Source organism: Lampetra fluviatilis, chromosome 31 (genome assembly GCF_964198595.1).
Source record: "Lampetra fluviatilis chromosome 31, kcLamFluv1.1, whole genome shotgun sequence".
Taxonomy (NCBI): Eukaryota; Metazoa; Chordata; class Hyperoartia; order Petromyzontiformes; family Petromyzontidae; genus Lampetra; species Lampetra fluviatilis.
Window position 1 is genome coordinate 9,555,562 of NC_136305.1, and position 14,568 is coordinate 9,570,129.

At 52.3% G+C, this 14,568-nt stretch overlaps 1 protein-coding gene across 3 annotated transcripts in view; it reads right to left on the reverse strand.

The window, feature by feature from the left end:
• Positions 1-496: 496 nt before the first annotated feature.
• The window catches only part of NR1D2 (nuclear receptor subfamily 1 group D member 2), a 77,472-nt gene continuing 63,400 nt past the window's right edge, over positions 497-14,568 (reverse strand). For all 3 annotated transcript variants that reach the window (XM_078871076.1, XM_078871075.1, XM_078871074.1), the window contains exons 4-8: positions 14,377-14,521; positions 13,030-13,484; positions 12,382-12,567; positions 10,354-10,564; positions 497-9,376 (exon numbers count right to left, since the gene is read on the reverse strand). In XM_078871076.1, the coding sequence (XP_078727202.1) occupies positions 9,180-9,376; positions 10,354-10,564; positions 12,382-12,567; positions 13,030-13,484; positions 14,377-14,521 (1,194 nt within the window). In that variant the 3' untranslated portion in view covers positions 497-9,179. The remainder of the gene's footprint in view (positions 9,377-10,353; positions 10,565-12,381; positions 12,568-13,029; positions 13,485-14,376; positions 14,522-14,568) is intronic.

Sequence of the window (14,568 nt, forward strand, 5' to 3'; positions counted from 1 at the left end):
TCGGGGAGCCACGCCGAGGGGCGGGGGATGTGGAAGGAGGGGAGGGGCGATGGGGGAAGGGGGCAGGGGGAGGGGCAGCTCGGACAGTACATTTCATTAAAGCGAGTTTTATATAAAGAAAAAAACATTTTAAAATATTTTATTTTCCCTCAATTGACACGAAGACGAAAGTGCAGGGTGAAGTTGACCGTTCTGCTGACTTTTACTTTACTCCGTTATGGCAGAAATGTCTGAGGATGTTTTGAACGAGTGAGACATTGGCCGCGATGTTATCCCATCCCGCCCACACTCCGGGGACTCGGGAGTGCCCTGCCACGATGCTTCGTTGACGGTGCAATGGCTTCAGCGAGTATACTCGGCGGAAGTTGGCAACGGTGGCCTTTGTGCGAGATGACGTGGAGAGTAAATGTAGCAGGAAATGCCCCCCCCCACACCCACATGGTCACATACTTGAGAAGGTGGAAAAGTTAACACGAAGAAATTGGTAAAACAAATGTTGTTTGAACCATTGTAGTATTTATTTGGGATTTTTGGACAGGCAGGTGCAGTGCAGTGAATGTCACAACTAGTCCGTGGGCCAGAACAGAAATCGGCATCACCTAAAGCAGCAAAACTTGACAGTTGTGCCCATGTATTTATATGACGAATGATAGTCAATTATACGTTAACTTACTTGTTTCAAATTGTTTATCACACAATTCATTGTTATTGGCCACATGAAGAAATTGGAAACCACTCAAGTCATGCCACGTCAGGAGGAACCAACAATTAAATATTTTTTTGTCGCAGAAATCATTCCATCCCTGGTTCTCTCACCCACCCACACTGGCAACATGTACATTTCATGAAGTTTACACGAACATTTTTGGCAAAACTAAAATCTGAAAACGAAGTAATGCTGCTTTGTTAATGCGGCTAAATGACAGCAAAGTGAGAATTATTCTTACATTGTGTACCCAGCATAACGAAACAGCAGAGGCAGCATCTCATAAGGTAATTTTATGATCCAGTAAATGGGTGCGTGATTTAGGAACTTGGCAAAACCAGACTCGGGCGTTCCTGCATCACCTGCGTCACGGTCACCAACAGCACCGGTAAAACGTAAACTCAGAGGGAAGGTAGTTACAGGCAAACAGTTCTTGCAGTTAAATAGTTCTGACAGACGAGAGGACTGAGTGTGCGTCTTAGAACATTTCACCACACTTAAAATAGATGCTAACATCTCGCGTGGTTTTATTTAAATCAAACGCATACAAGCCACAGGCAAGATCAACTGCCGACCCCGCTTGAACACGGAGCCAGAAGATGGGTGCAGAAAGACTAATAATATTTGGCAAAAAGGTGATAATTGCAATACAGGAGAATTTGTACATTTTCCGACTTTTTTTTAAAACTGCAATAGCTGCATAAAAAAGTTGGTAGAACTTCCTCATTATAAAAAAAAGTCCACAGAAACATCTGCCAACAACACGTTTGAACATGGGCATTGCTCATTCGAACAACTCATATTCGCTGTAACATTCTTTCACGAAGACACCTTATTCGCCTTGTACGATGGCAACACTTTTACTTTAATGTTCCACTCATTACAGTGCTATTTTGTTTCCAAAGCAAATCCCCAGCTTTTTCTCTTAACAGCATTTCCACAAAGCCGTTGCAGCCCTGCCCTGGTCGCTTCCTTCACCAAACGTTTGCATAGGTACAGCAGTAAGTGCGTTGCTTCCGATGCGCATTTTGCTTACACTAAAAAGTAAAGTGATTAAAGTATCGACGCCGAGGCGGGGGTTCACGCAGGATTCCTTTTCGCACGACGTCAACGGAACGTATTGGGCCACCGAAGCCTCACCAAGTGACGTAGCCCAAGTGGGGCTTAGTCGAGCGACGATGACACGCGTGACCGCAGTGAGACACCGACCACGGAGCTGCTGATATGACATCAGTGATAATTTGAACTCATCAGAATGGATTTTTTAAAATGTTTTCTCCCTGCATAAAGGTCGTAGTTTGCACACAAACTTGGCCCAAAATGTGATCGCAACACCACGTGTCAACGATGTCATGACGCTTTGCGGTGGTGGCGAGCACCTTTTTTCGTGTGTAGCGCAAGGCCAGCGACGTTCACTTGAGCGCGGTTCTAATATCCTGGGTGAATCCAACTTCGGCGCTGCTCATAGGTCACCAGTCCGGCGCCTCGGAGCGATGCCCTGTGTCGTGCTGCCCTTCACCGCGTGCGGTTCATCCACGCGCGTACTCTCGCGCCAGCCATGGCCGCGTCTCCAATGCGACATCACCCTTCCGGGGGCCCGCACGAAGTTCCGACCAAAGTCAAAAGACAAACGCACGCCCGCATAAATGAATCTCGCACAACTTATTTCGGTCGTTGTAAACACACGATGCTTCCCAATCGAGAGACGTCCACCAGGCTGGGAATTAAGTCGGCCCTGTGTAGATGCCGATAGGCAGCAGTCGACACCCCTCAAGGTGCAGCAGATTCCACACCCGCACACGGTCGCGCTGTTCCAAAGCTGAGAAATGCACGCGTCACACCGGGTTTTTGTCCACGCGAGGGAAATGATGTGCGTCTCGCATCAAATGGCCTTCAAGCTTATGGGACGCGCTCCTCGGCTTACATTCGTCATCTCGGGAGGCACATTCAAACGGAGCACTTCAAGAAAGTCACACGTAACCATCGGGGGCTTCACCCATTCGGCGACCACTCACCGTGCCAGATTATTTTGCTCATCCGACCAACAGTAAGGTGCATCTGTTGTAGGCTAGCTTAAGGGCACTCTCTATGAACAGTACATTCCACCAACTAAGCCACATTTCCACCTTTTCAGCATAGATTCGCCAATCCCTGGGCGCTTTAACTCTCTAGCACTCTGCCTTTATGCTGAAAAAGAGATGCAAGTTCACCATCCGAGGAAGTTTAAAAATAAATCCCATGTTAATAGGATTACTAACTTAGGCTAATTTGTGTAAAGGTTACTACTAACTGTAGAAATAACAAAGTCTGGCTTCCCTCGATGGAACCTGCAGAAGTTCTTCAGCTAAAGTTGCGCTTCTGCAGCCGTCTGGAATGCTCTTCCTTCTGACATTGAGAAGCCACTGGGGCTATGCACTTTAAAATCATCTATATTGACAACTCCTTTCTTTAGAACTGCTTATGTGTTTAATTTGTTGCCCTACCCCCGCACCTCTGATGAGTGTGGTTCGCGAAAGAAGTTCAACACACATACATGAAGTTAAACGGTGCAATTGTCAAACATTGACGTTGTTTCGCACAACGTTATAGTTGACTTTGCCCCGTTTAACACGGGGCTGCAATTTGCACAAGACTGTGACAACATAGGGCGCCGAGCACGCTAATTGGCTGGATGGGGATCACATGGTCATCAATGCAATGCTTACGTTTTAACAGCTGACCTTTTTTTTGTATATGGGCATCAATGCGCGGAGACTTTTAACAAGAATAATGCATTCGTTTATAAAAGTAATAGTTCATCTTAGTTACTTGTCTCACATTGTCCTATTGTGGGCCTAATTTGCTGATCCAGCATGCCGAGTTATTTGACCTTACCTCACAGGCCAAGCAAGGTGCCTCTCCTTTGCCTAGATCGCCTCTCGGGGGTCTCTTGCTAGGCTGCCCAGGCAAGAAGGTAGGGTTGAGATCGGGCCTCTCAACCTCATTCATTTGATGTACTTTGTGTATTTTAACTTCTTTCGCGCCGTACGTAGCCAACCGTGCTAATTGGAGGTGCGGGGGGAGGACAGTATTCATAGGTGCACACAACACACACACATAGGCTGAATTTTACAGCTCAGTCACATGCAACAGTGCTTTAAAACAGGAGGGGCAAAGTCCCTCTGTTTGACATGTGATGCAGTTCAACATTAGAAGGTTGCAATAAAGTTATGAAACACAGAAACATTGCACACGCGATTAACTTCAACTGCAGACAGTAAGATCTTGCCTCGACCGTCTTGCTAAGACAGGAACTTGTCCAATAAGCTGGTCCTGCATTTCAGGCGTTTCTCACACATGGCCCCAACTTTAATGTCTACATCGTTCAAGCCTCAGGGGGTTCCACCTGTCTTGGGGTTTCCCCAGGATGTCTCTTTTTGAGGTCGCCGCTGTCCTAGTAAATCTGCAAGTCCTTCCTGGACATTAAAAGCACCATTTTACATCAGTTGTGTAATAATACACCACCCAGGACGATGCATTTGCATACAGTTTATCTTTTCTGGCATCGTGAGATATTTTGTATTCCCATTACACGTGTTATATTTTTGTAAAATCTTCGCAAATCAGAGGTGGCAACCATCACGCCTGCTGTATATTTGGAATTTGCATTTCTCTCTCCCCGAGGTCGCGTGGATTTTCCTCCGGGTCCTCCGTTTTCCCCCTCCACATTTAGAATCAACATCACGCGTTTACAGTATTTGGCTTGTTTCCATTTCCACGCCATAATCCACTTCGTTGAGCTATTGATTGTGGCCAGGTCGTTTCTGAAAATGAGCAATATAGTTTAGTGGGCCTTGTCTGGTAGAATAGTTCATAGTCTGTATCAACCGGCAAATTATTTGTGGGGGGCAGCGCCACTTCAGGAGCGGCTCACCAGCCAAATGCCCGATATCCTCAGTGAGGCCCGTTCACAACGTTTCAGGGCACTCACCACGAGGATCCCACGAATCTCAAGCTCCGGGAATCCAGATGGCAGGTCCACACACGCCTCCTCACACGTCACACGCTACTGATATGTCACGGAATCAGGCTTGAAAACATCAACGGTCAAGGTGGACTCGAGTGAAGATCATTTCTACCCGTGGCACTGCCACACACGCACCTTTATCACGGTGAGCCATTTCGTGTAAATCTTGCCATCGTTAACGATGATGTAGAACCCGGTGCTTATACGTACATAAAAAAATGCATACTTTCCATGTTCCCGACTGAATAGTACTTTCACACACATACCAACCAGGCCAAATGGGCCTTGCCTACGAATGTCAACCACGTTGTGTGAATATAAACTGTTACAAATAAATAATGATGCAGGAAAAAAAGAAACCCCATAAAAACTGTGTGTAACATTGGGCCAAGTATTCAAACATTAATAAAAGCCAGCAAGTGTCCTCAATAATCCTTGCAAAGGATGGACGGCTCTTTTAGATTAGTCATTGCATGTCTTTGTATTCTAATATTTCACCTCTATTCCAAAAATAAAACCATGTTAAGCTCTTATCCGTCAGTTTTCTCATCATCCGATTTCGGGTGACCTTAAGACGACCCAGCGAATGGGATTGCGGCTTCACGTGTGTAATTTGAGACAGAGTCTTTGAAATGCTGCTTTTTGAGTGCAATTGCATCTTCCACGTGTACATTAAATCGAACACCATTGTGGCACATAACAAAGGAGGCTTTTGTCGCCGGAAATGTCAAACAACGTTTTTGTACAAAGCATGGCAAATGGCTATGTAATCCTCCAGCGGAGCTGATTTGTACATCACAGAACCGTAATCGTGTGCTTACTGTGAAACACATTTACCACAGGGACCCTGCTGTCTACCGAATGGGGCTCGCGGAGCCTTAAGTGGATGCTACCACCCAGCCACCCCATACTAAACATTCCCGGCTGTGTTTCATGACCGCTAAACACTTATTGTTTTTACTCTCATGAAAAGTAACAACTTGTGCATGTCGAATCTCAAGCTGTGCTTTGCTACAAACCATCCGCACAATGGTGGACAGCAGCGGTTGGATGGTAGAAACCTTTTTAAAGAAAGCCGACATCCTAAATCAACTTGCAAATGAAGATATTTCATTGTGCCTCAGCACGGACCCTAATTTAAACGGCAGATTGTCACTCACAAAGCTTTAGCCGAGGGGGCACACAATCGGTCATAGAACAAATCAAACTCGCCGCTCAACTACTGTAATAAAACGCACAGGTCTGCAAACCTCTGTGGTGGACTTAAATACCTCTTTTCCATTGTACAAGCGAGCCGCGCTGGCCCGGCCCGGGTTCGGCAGGCACCAGGTTGTGTTTCTACTGCGGAACCTCGCCCCTGGCCCGTGCTTGCCCCCCCCCCCCCCCCCCGGGCTAAATTCAGATGCCTTGTGAGACCAAGAGTTACACGGGCCGGTTCCGTCTCCGCTCGCGCAAATAACCAGTGGGAAAGCTCGCATTCCGCAAGGGCGCTTGCGCTGGCGTGGTTTGGATGTGCCCGTGGAAAAGGGCCAAAGGTCTCCTATTGGTCCAACATTTGCAACCCGGAACAAGCACCAATCAGCTTCGCCGCTGAACATGACGAAGCTTTCCTTCAGTCGCTCCTCTCGCCAATAACGTAGGGTTCAACGTCGACAGAGTATAAATATAACATTACTTTACATGAGAGGATTCTTTGTACGATACTGCATTTCACTTTGTAACAACATCCTCTTACCAAGGACGATGATATAACTCCCGCTTTCGACTTCTAACACCCACAGTATCCACCCACTCTCGGAGAGACGCGCCGAACTACAGACAAGTGGGCACCACCAATTGCCCAATCTCTGCGGTCCTCTAAATATTAACCCTTTCCCATTCCGATGACATACATGTACGTAATCAGTTTTTCTTCCGGTTCCGTTCCCATGACGTACACGGTTTCCTCCCACATATAAACACTGATGAATTGGCTGGATTTGTTGAGGAGTTTTTGTGCCATACTTTCTCCCACAAGGACATGGATTTATTCATCAATCATTTTAGTAGCAGCGGATATTGTTCAATTACTCCTCTCTTAATCCCTAACGCTCAAAGGCTGTTTTGTTGTTCACCTACGTTATCCAAAAGGCCATGCAGGAGAGCGTGTGGCAGTTTGGCGCCAGCTATCGTAGATTGCTGTCGTGTCGCTACAGTTCTCTGCGTTGAGTACAACCTTTAAAACAACGGAACTATTACGCCTCTCCAAATATAATTTACGCTGCACCGCTTGCGCGTTCCGAGAATCAGCGGTGCACAGGACCCACCCTGCAACTTGCAGACGTCTCGGAATGGCAACGGGTTAAGGTGTTATCAGCCAATTAATGAGAGTTTGTACGTCGGAGGAAACCGGGGGCACCCGAAGTACCCCGGCCCGTGCTATGGGGCAACAATATGGACGCATCAGGTGAGGTCCACATTTGCTGCGCTGCCTTCTCCTGGCAAGCCACAGTATGGCTCCTCGATGCCCAACCAGAAAGAGGCTTCGCAACTTTTTGTGCGGTGCACCGACCCTCGCCTCGACGGTGTTGGATTGCAGGCGTGCGCCACCGCCGCCTCGCAATGCATTGAAGGCATTGAAGCTGAAGGGACATGGGGGAGCGACAGTTGAATATCAATCCTACGGGATCACTCAGCATTGCCGAGATACAATTGTAAACCAGCAACCTTGCTTGCAACCCCCTTTTTCTAGCGTAGTGATGAGCTGTCAAATAATGTACCACGTTGAACTTATTTTGCACCGTACATGGCCAACCGTGCTAATTACTATTCATAATGGGGTTAACATGTGCGAAAAACACCGCGCTCTCTCCAAGATCCTGCATAATGTTAACAGCTCTGCATTCCACAGAATCTGTCTTCTCTTTTGAGAAAGAATATGCTGTCAGGAATGATAAAAAAAAAGCGTTGCCTGGGCTTTATTATGAGAGGTGGCACACGAGATGATAAATAAATGCAACGTCAAAACACAATGCAGTCCCGGTGCATTATGGGACTCCAGTGCATGCTGAAAACGGCAAGAGTGCCGCTTACACACGTCAGGACAGAGCACAACCCACGAATGAACGTTTATCCACTTTGACTGCAAGTTAATCGTAGGGATTCCCAGTGCTCAGGGCATGCGAGCCAAGGTCACTTCCAAAGTGCTTCGCTGTCCACGCTCAATAGCTGCCCGATTTTGAATTTATTCGTCCAATCATTTTAGGAGCGGCTAACTGATCAATTCCTCCTCTCTTGATCCCCAACGCCCGAGGCTGTTTTGTTGCACTTCAAGAATAATCTAAGCAAAGAGGGAAAAGTGTAACGTTATGCCGAGCGCAGTGACGAGCCGAGTGCCGAGTTGTAATTTGACGGTCCGCTGTGCCGCGCCATTTCCATTTTTCAGAAAGATGATGCTTTCACCGGTGAGCCTCATCACCGTGTCGCGCTCCGTCTATTCCTGTCGGGAACAGGCATCCCACTCGCAACATCTGCTCGCCACTCAACGCCAGGCTGAGAAATATTGTTTGTTGTACAAATCTCTGTCGAGGCGTCACTTTCCTCGATGCGCGGTTCACCGCGAGCGTCCTGTGATGGCAAACTACTTGTCCCATAATGATGCGGAGAAAACAATATCCTCCTGCAAAGCATAACGACGACGAGCAGCATCAGGGGGGTCACTGGAAAACATGACGAGACGATGCTCTCGTTCTTGCCTGCGTGCAGCTGCTCCTGTAGATATATATTTGTATTTATTTCGGTAAAAAAAACGCACACCACAGGGCCACTCGGCAAGCCCGGCAGCGATGATTCTGAGGCTTCGCTGCGCCATTCTGAGTGAATCTTCAACGGGGGTGGCTTTGTGCGCGCACAGCGGTGGAACCAGACACTGCGCCACCCGGCTCGGCTGCGACCCCAGAGCCTGCGAGTGGCGAGTCGGTTGCATAAACCCGACCCCCCCACTGCCACCCGAGCGCCACAGATGAACAACTATGTGAAGAAAAGCATCCTGGAAATGGCCCTTGTAGCGATGACGTCCTCCCCAAGCGTCTCCGAGGCGGGTGCTGAATGGAGAGCGGCCTCTCTGGTGGCATCCTCTCGGCCTAGTGGCTCGCGCGCGCGCACCGCACACGCGCCACCGAGCCCGTGGCCTTCACCGAGGGCCTCGACCCAACGCAGACTGTTCGCATTTCCTTGCGTTGGGACCGCCTCGCGATGCGCAAGGGATGGCCATCGGAGTCGCGTGCCCTTCCATTGAAAGCTCCGGTTCACAGGCCCCGCGGGAGAGCACCCGGGCAGCTGTGCGGTCGGGACCCAGAACCAACATGGCGGCCCTCTCGGAGCGTGCGGGTGCCGTCCCCACCGGACGCGGCGCCAGTGGCCGTCGGCGCCACGGCGACGGCACGGCTGGTGCGCGGCGGCGGTGGTGGTGGCGGGGGCCGAGCGCGCCTACAGGTCGACGCGAAAGCTGAGCAGCTTGCGCGAGTGCATGCCGTTGAGGGCGCGCAGGTCCGACAGGCGAAGCAGCGTGCGGGACAGCAGCGTGGGGTCGTTGCCATGGTTGCGCGCCAGCAGGGCGCCCAGTCCCCGCGTCAGCGCCTCGTGGAGCCGCCTCACGGCACGGGCGTCCTCCACGCCCGCCCGATCTGATCGCGCGGAGAGAGGAAGGAGGCACGGCGAGGCCACCCCCCGTTAGCGCACCGTGAGGCGGTGGGCGTCACAGACGAGTTTGGCGCCGTGCGAATCAACCGTGACGCAGCGCCGCGACGCGCACTCGTGTGGGCGTACCCACCGGCGATGCGGGATATGGAATGCGAGGTCATAATCTATTAAAACAGCATTTATTTTGTTACAGAGGAAAGCCTCACTGGGAGTCTCCGGACTTTTGGAGTGCTGTCCTGAAGTTGGATGTTGGCTAATGCCATTAAAGGGTGTTTGGCTTTGTGTGGGACGAAGCATGGCGCTGTCATGTCCCACTCTTAGCTGCAGCTCTGAATGCTGAGCTCTGCTTGACTGACCACGGGCCCAAATGATGCAGTGATTTGTGAACTCGGCTGCTTCGCGTACGGGTCAACAAACCGATTCCTCGAGTTGTGGTCGGTTGTGCTTGGAGTGTAATTTGGGGCTGTAGTGGTGAGTGGCTCGCGGGTTCCAGTTGCTGAACGAATACATTATAACTTCACACTCAATACACACAAAGTGCTTGCCACAAATGTACCACAATGCCTTTCTGATCTCGTCAAGGAGCATCAATCATCACATAAACTCCGGTCATCCTCGCAGTGGCTTTTGGCTAACCATCGAACAAAGATGGTCACCACATCGCGCACTTTCAGATGGGCTTCCGCGGCCATCTGGAATGCTCTTCCTTCCAATATTAGGTAGCCGGTGGAGCTATGAGCTTTTACATCTAGATTGAGAACGAATTCGTTTAGAACTTCTGTTTGTGTTCAGTCTGTTGCCCTTCCCTAGCACCTCCGATTAGCACGGCTGGCTACGTAGTTCGCGAAAGAAGTTCAACATGCATATGCAGTGCATGGTTGTGATTTTTTGTGCTGTCGCATCGCCGTATCGAGAGCGTGGCTCCCGCGCCACGCTCTCGATCGTGGCGCGGGAGCGGCACCTGCGGAGACGAGCGTGACGGCCATGAGGAAGCCCAGCTCCTCGGGGGAGAGGCGCAGCGACTCGAGCTTCTCGCTGAAGTCGAACATCGCCACCAGCAGCTCGCCCATGCCCATGGCGCTCAGCTCGTCCTCGCTGAACCGCCGGCCCCCCAGGAAGGTGAGGCAGCGCTCGCGGGAGTCGAACAGCCAAGCGAAGCGCACCATCAGCACCTGCCACCCGCCACGCCCGCGCACGCACGACACGCGCATGCAGCCGGAGGAGGATCCTCCGCGGGGGAAACGGATGGCGACGGATCTCGTGGCGCGATCGTCAATCGACAACGGTCATCGATCGTTGTCATTGTCCATCCTTGTCGTTTCGATTTAAAGCTTTCGTGACTGCAGGGATTCATCTTCTTGGTTCTTTCGGTAAAGTCACGTAGAAGGGAAATAATAAAATTATAAAAATAAAACATAATAAGAATAATTTTTATTATTTTATTATTTCCCTTCTACGTGACTTTACTGAAAAAACCAAGAAGATGAATCCTTGTCGTTGTCCATCATTGTCGATCGACAACGAGCGACAACGCGCAACAACGACCGAGCGACAACTGGAGCGGCTATGCTCGGAACGAATTGGCTCGGGTTCCTGGGCGGTCTGCGTTAAATACACGGCGCCTCAATGACCGAGGGGTAAAAAAAACCAAATTGGCTTATTTGCATTCGACGAATTATTTTGGACGTATGCGGCAAAATGAATTGGTTCCCGTTGGTATTTTTTGAAATCGGTAGCCTCTATTGTGTGTAATGGTCCGGACCTTTGTTATATTGTGAGAGCATTAGAGGAAGATGCGATTGCAATACTGCATGGCGAAACACGCCTGAAGTGATCTGTACTTGTCGCGACACACATTTTAAGCCTCCGCCGAACTCTCAACACTTCGAGCATGCCCTGCAGTACTAGATCTATTGTGCCGATCACAAGTTCTCGCGGTAAATCGTTTATCCGAAGCAATGTACGTTATCCACGAGTGGCCGTGTTCAAGGCGAGTCTCACAAGTGTCTCACTCTTAGCTACAGCCCTGTGCCAGTGGCTGGGTGAGTGCTAAGAACTGCAGTGAGCGATGCAATTGATCACGAAAAGAGGGCGGTAAAAATGAGGGACTTCACACCTGACCACTCATAGTCATCCGCCCCCACCGCCAGTCACCCACCCCCACTGCTAGTCACCCACCCCCACCACTAGTCACCCACCCCCACCGCTAGTCACCCTCTCCCACCGCTAGTCACCCGCCCCCACCGCTAGTCACCCACCGCTAGTCACCCGCCCCCACCGCTAGTCACCCGCCCCCACCACTAGTCACCCACCCCCACCGCTAGTCACCCGCCCCCACCATTAGTCACCCACCCCCACCGCTAGTCACCCACCCCCACCGCTAGTCACCCGCCCCCACCACTAGTCACCCGCCCCCACCGCTAGTCACCCACCCCCACCGCTAGTCACCCGCCCCCACCGCTAGTCATCCACCCCCACCGCTAGTCATCCGCCCCCACCGCTAGTCATCCGCCCCCACCACTAGTCACCCACCCCCACCGCTAGTCACCCGCCCCCACCGCTAGTCATCCGCCCCCACCGCTAGTCACCCGCCCCCACCATTAGTCACCCGCCCCCACCGCTAGTCATCCGCCCCCACCGCTAGTCACCCGCCCCCACCGCTAGTCATCCGCCCCCACCGCTAGTCACCCGCCCCCACCGCTAGTCACCCGCCCCCACCGCTAGTCATCCGCCCCCACCGCTAGTCACCCGCCCCCACCATTAGTCACCCGCCCCCACCGCTAGTCATCCGCCCCCACCGCTAGTCACCCGCCCCCACCGCTAGTCATCCGCCCCCACCGCTAGTCACCCGCCCCCACCGCTAGTCATCCGCCCCCACCGCTAGTCATCCGCCCCCACCGCTAGTCATCCGCCCCCACCGCTAGTCACCCGCCCCCACCAGTAGTCACCCGCCTCCACCCCTAGTCACCCGCCTCCACCCCTCCCTCACCTCGAACGTGCCGGACTTGAGCAGGGCGACCTGGTCGTGGCGCGAGAGGCTCTGGAAGCCGGGGACCCCGCGCGCGAACTCGATGACCTCACGAACGGCCGGCGTGAAGCAGTGGGAGAAAGCCTCCCACGCCGCATGGGGGCCCCCCTCGTGCAGCCCCAGCGGGTTCGAGTTGAGGGGGCACGCCTGGAGAGACACGGCCGAGCCCACGGCGGCGAGATATTAACGACCTCGCCTGGCACACAGCAGGTGGTGGGTGGGTTGGAGTTTGCACGTTCTCCCCGTGGTCGCGTGGATTTTTCTCCGAGTCCTCCGGTTTTTGCCTCCACAATTAGAAACCCGCGTTCAGAGTCTTTGGCTGCTATACACATTTCCGCGTGATAAACCACTTCGTTGAGATATAATTTATGGCCAGGTCGCTTCTGAAAAAGAAAGCTATATAGCTCAAGTGGGCCTTACCTGGTATAATAAAAAAAGGATTAGAGTTATTAGTTCCATCGCTCACCTGCCCACGATCACGCCGTGCTCACCCACGCTCGAGAACGAACGCTCGGCGCGCAGTCTCACCCCGACGACCGGCTGCAGAAGCGCGCGTAGCGTGTGCGATTGTGCTCATGCGAACCTGGAGGTTCCCGCAGCGAGCCTTACCAGGACGTTTGGCCGAAGGTGCGGAACCGGACAGAATCCGGAGAGCGCGCCGACATCGTCCCCCGCGGACGCCGCTCCACCGCTGCCGCCGCCGCCACAGCCCCTCGGCGAATCGTAGGCACCGTCGCCCGAGCCCGGGTCCGACCACTCCCCGTAGCTGCGGCAGCTGGCACGGCCGTCGCTCTCGCAGTCCGTGCTCATCTCGCAGAAGCTCGCGAACGGTCGCAGGTCCTCGGGCGGCCGTCCCAGCTCAGGGCTGGCGGGGCCCCCGGGGGGGCCACGGGAGGCCAACGGGTGGCCGGCGGTGGCGAGCGGCGACGATGGCGCGGGGCGGCTGGCGCCACCCGGGGGGAGATCGGGCTCGGCCGGCGGCACCTCGGAGACGAGGCCCAGGCTGCGCATCTCGGCGAGAAGCCGCTCCTTCTCCCGCTTGGGCGTGCGGCCGTACCGCACGGCTGCTCAGGGCGATATGGTGGTGGGGGGGGGCGCATTGTGCTTTACGTTACTAGTCCAGTGGCGGCTCGTGACATTTCCACGAAGTGGGGCTGTTGTGAGTGACCTCTGAAAATGTGGCGTTCTAATGAAAAAAAACTTCATCATGTTTTTTCGTCTTATCTGCCAACGGTAGGCATTTATAAACAATACGAAACAAAACAACAAAGCGCTCAAATGCTGTCACCACGATCGCCAAGTCCACACTACACCACCCCTTTGACACTGCCCAAGGCCTAGAGCGTGTAGGCCGTGAGCTGCTCTATTTGCACGGTGCAACCTCGCGTTGTGACGTCGTCTCATTACAGCCATGGGCGCCTTTTTCACCGCCCTGAATGGATCTCAAACGGCGTGGCTAACAATGCGAAGCGAATCGCAATGAATGAAGGAAAATCTCTCACTCGGACTCCTTCACAGCCGCCCCGAGACCTCCCCGAGGCACAAGTCAGACTGCGGTGTGGCAGCGGTTTCTAATACGAACAACTTAAAATGTTATCTTCATTACGCTGAAAGAATCATGATATTTAACATTTTTTAACACAAAAAAAAAATAGAAAAGTATTTTTTATTACAAAAATTATTTCTCATCTCCAGCTGCTTGGTTGGGGGGTGTCCCAACGCCCCTGTGGACGAACCGCGCCTGGTCACAACTCGCAAAGCAGGGTTTGTCAACCCATCAAGGCTAAAGCCAGGGTCTGTATTGGTCGCATTGCCGCACGTGGGACACACCACACCCAGTGTACTTCTCGCTGCAGTCTATCAGAAAGTGGGAAGATTTAAGAAAAAAAAATCTCAGTTACATCAAAACGCGTGACGATTGTGACGATTGTGCCACGGCTGACGTGACGGCCGTACCGTCCTTGGACATGCCGACCTCCAGGCACTTCTTGAAGCGGCAGTACTGGCAGCGGTTGCGGCTCGTGCGGGCGATGGGGCAGCTCTCGCTGCGCAGGCAACGCTTGTACTGCACGCTCTGTTGGATGCTGCGGCGGAAGAACCCCTGGCGGCACAAAGGGCGCCGAAGCGCGGTTAGAGGGCTGGGCACGA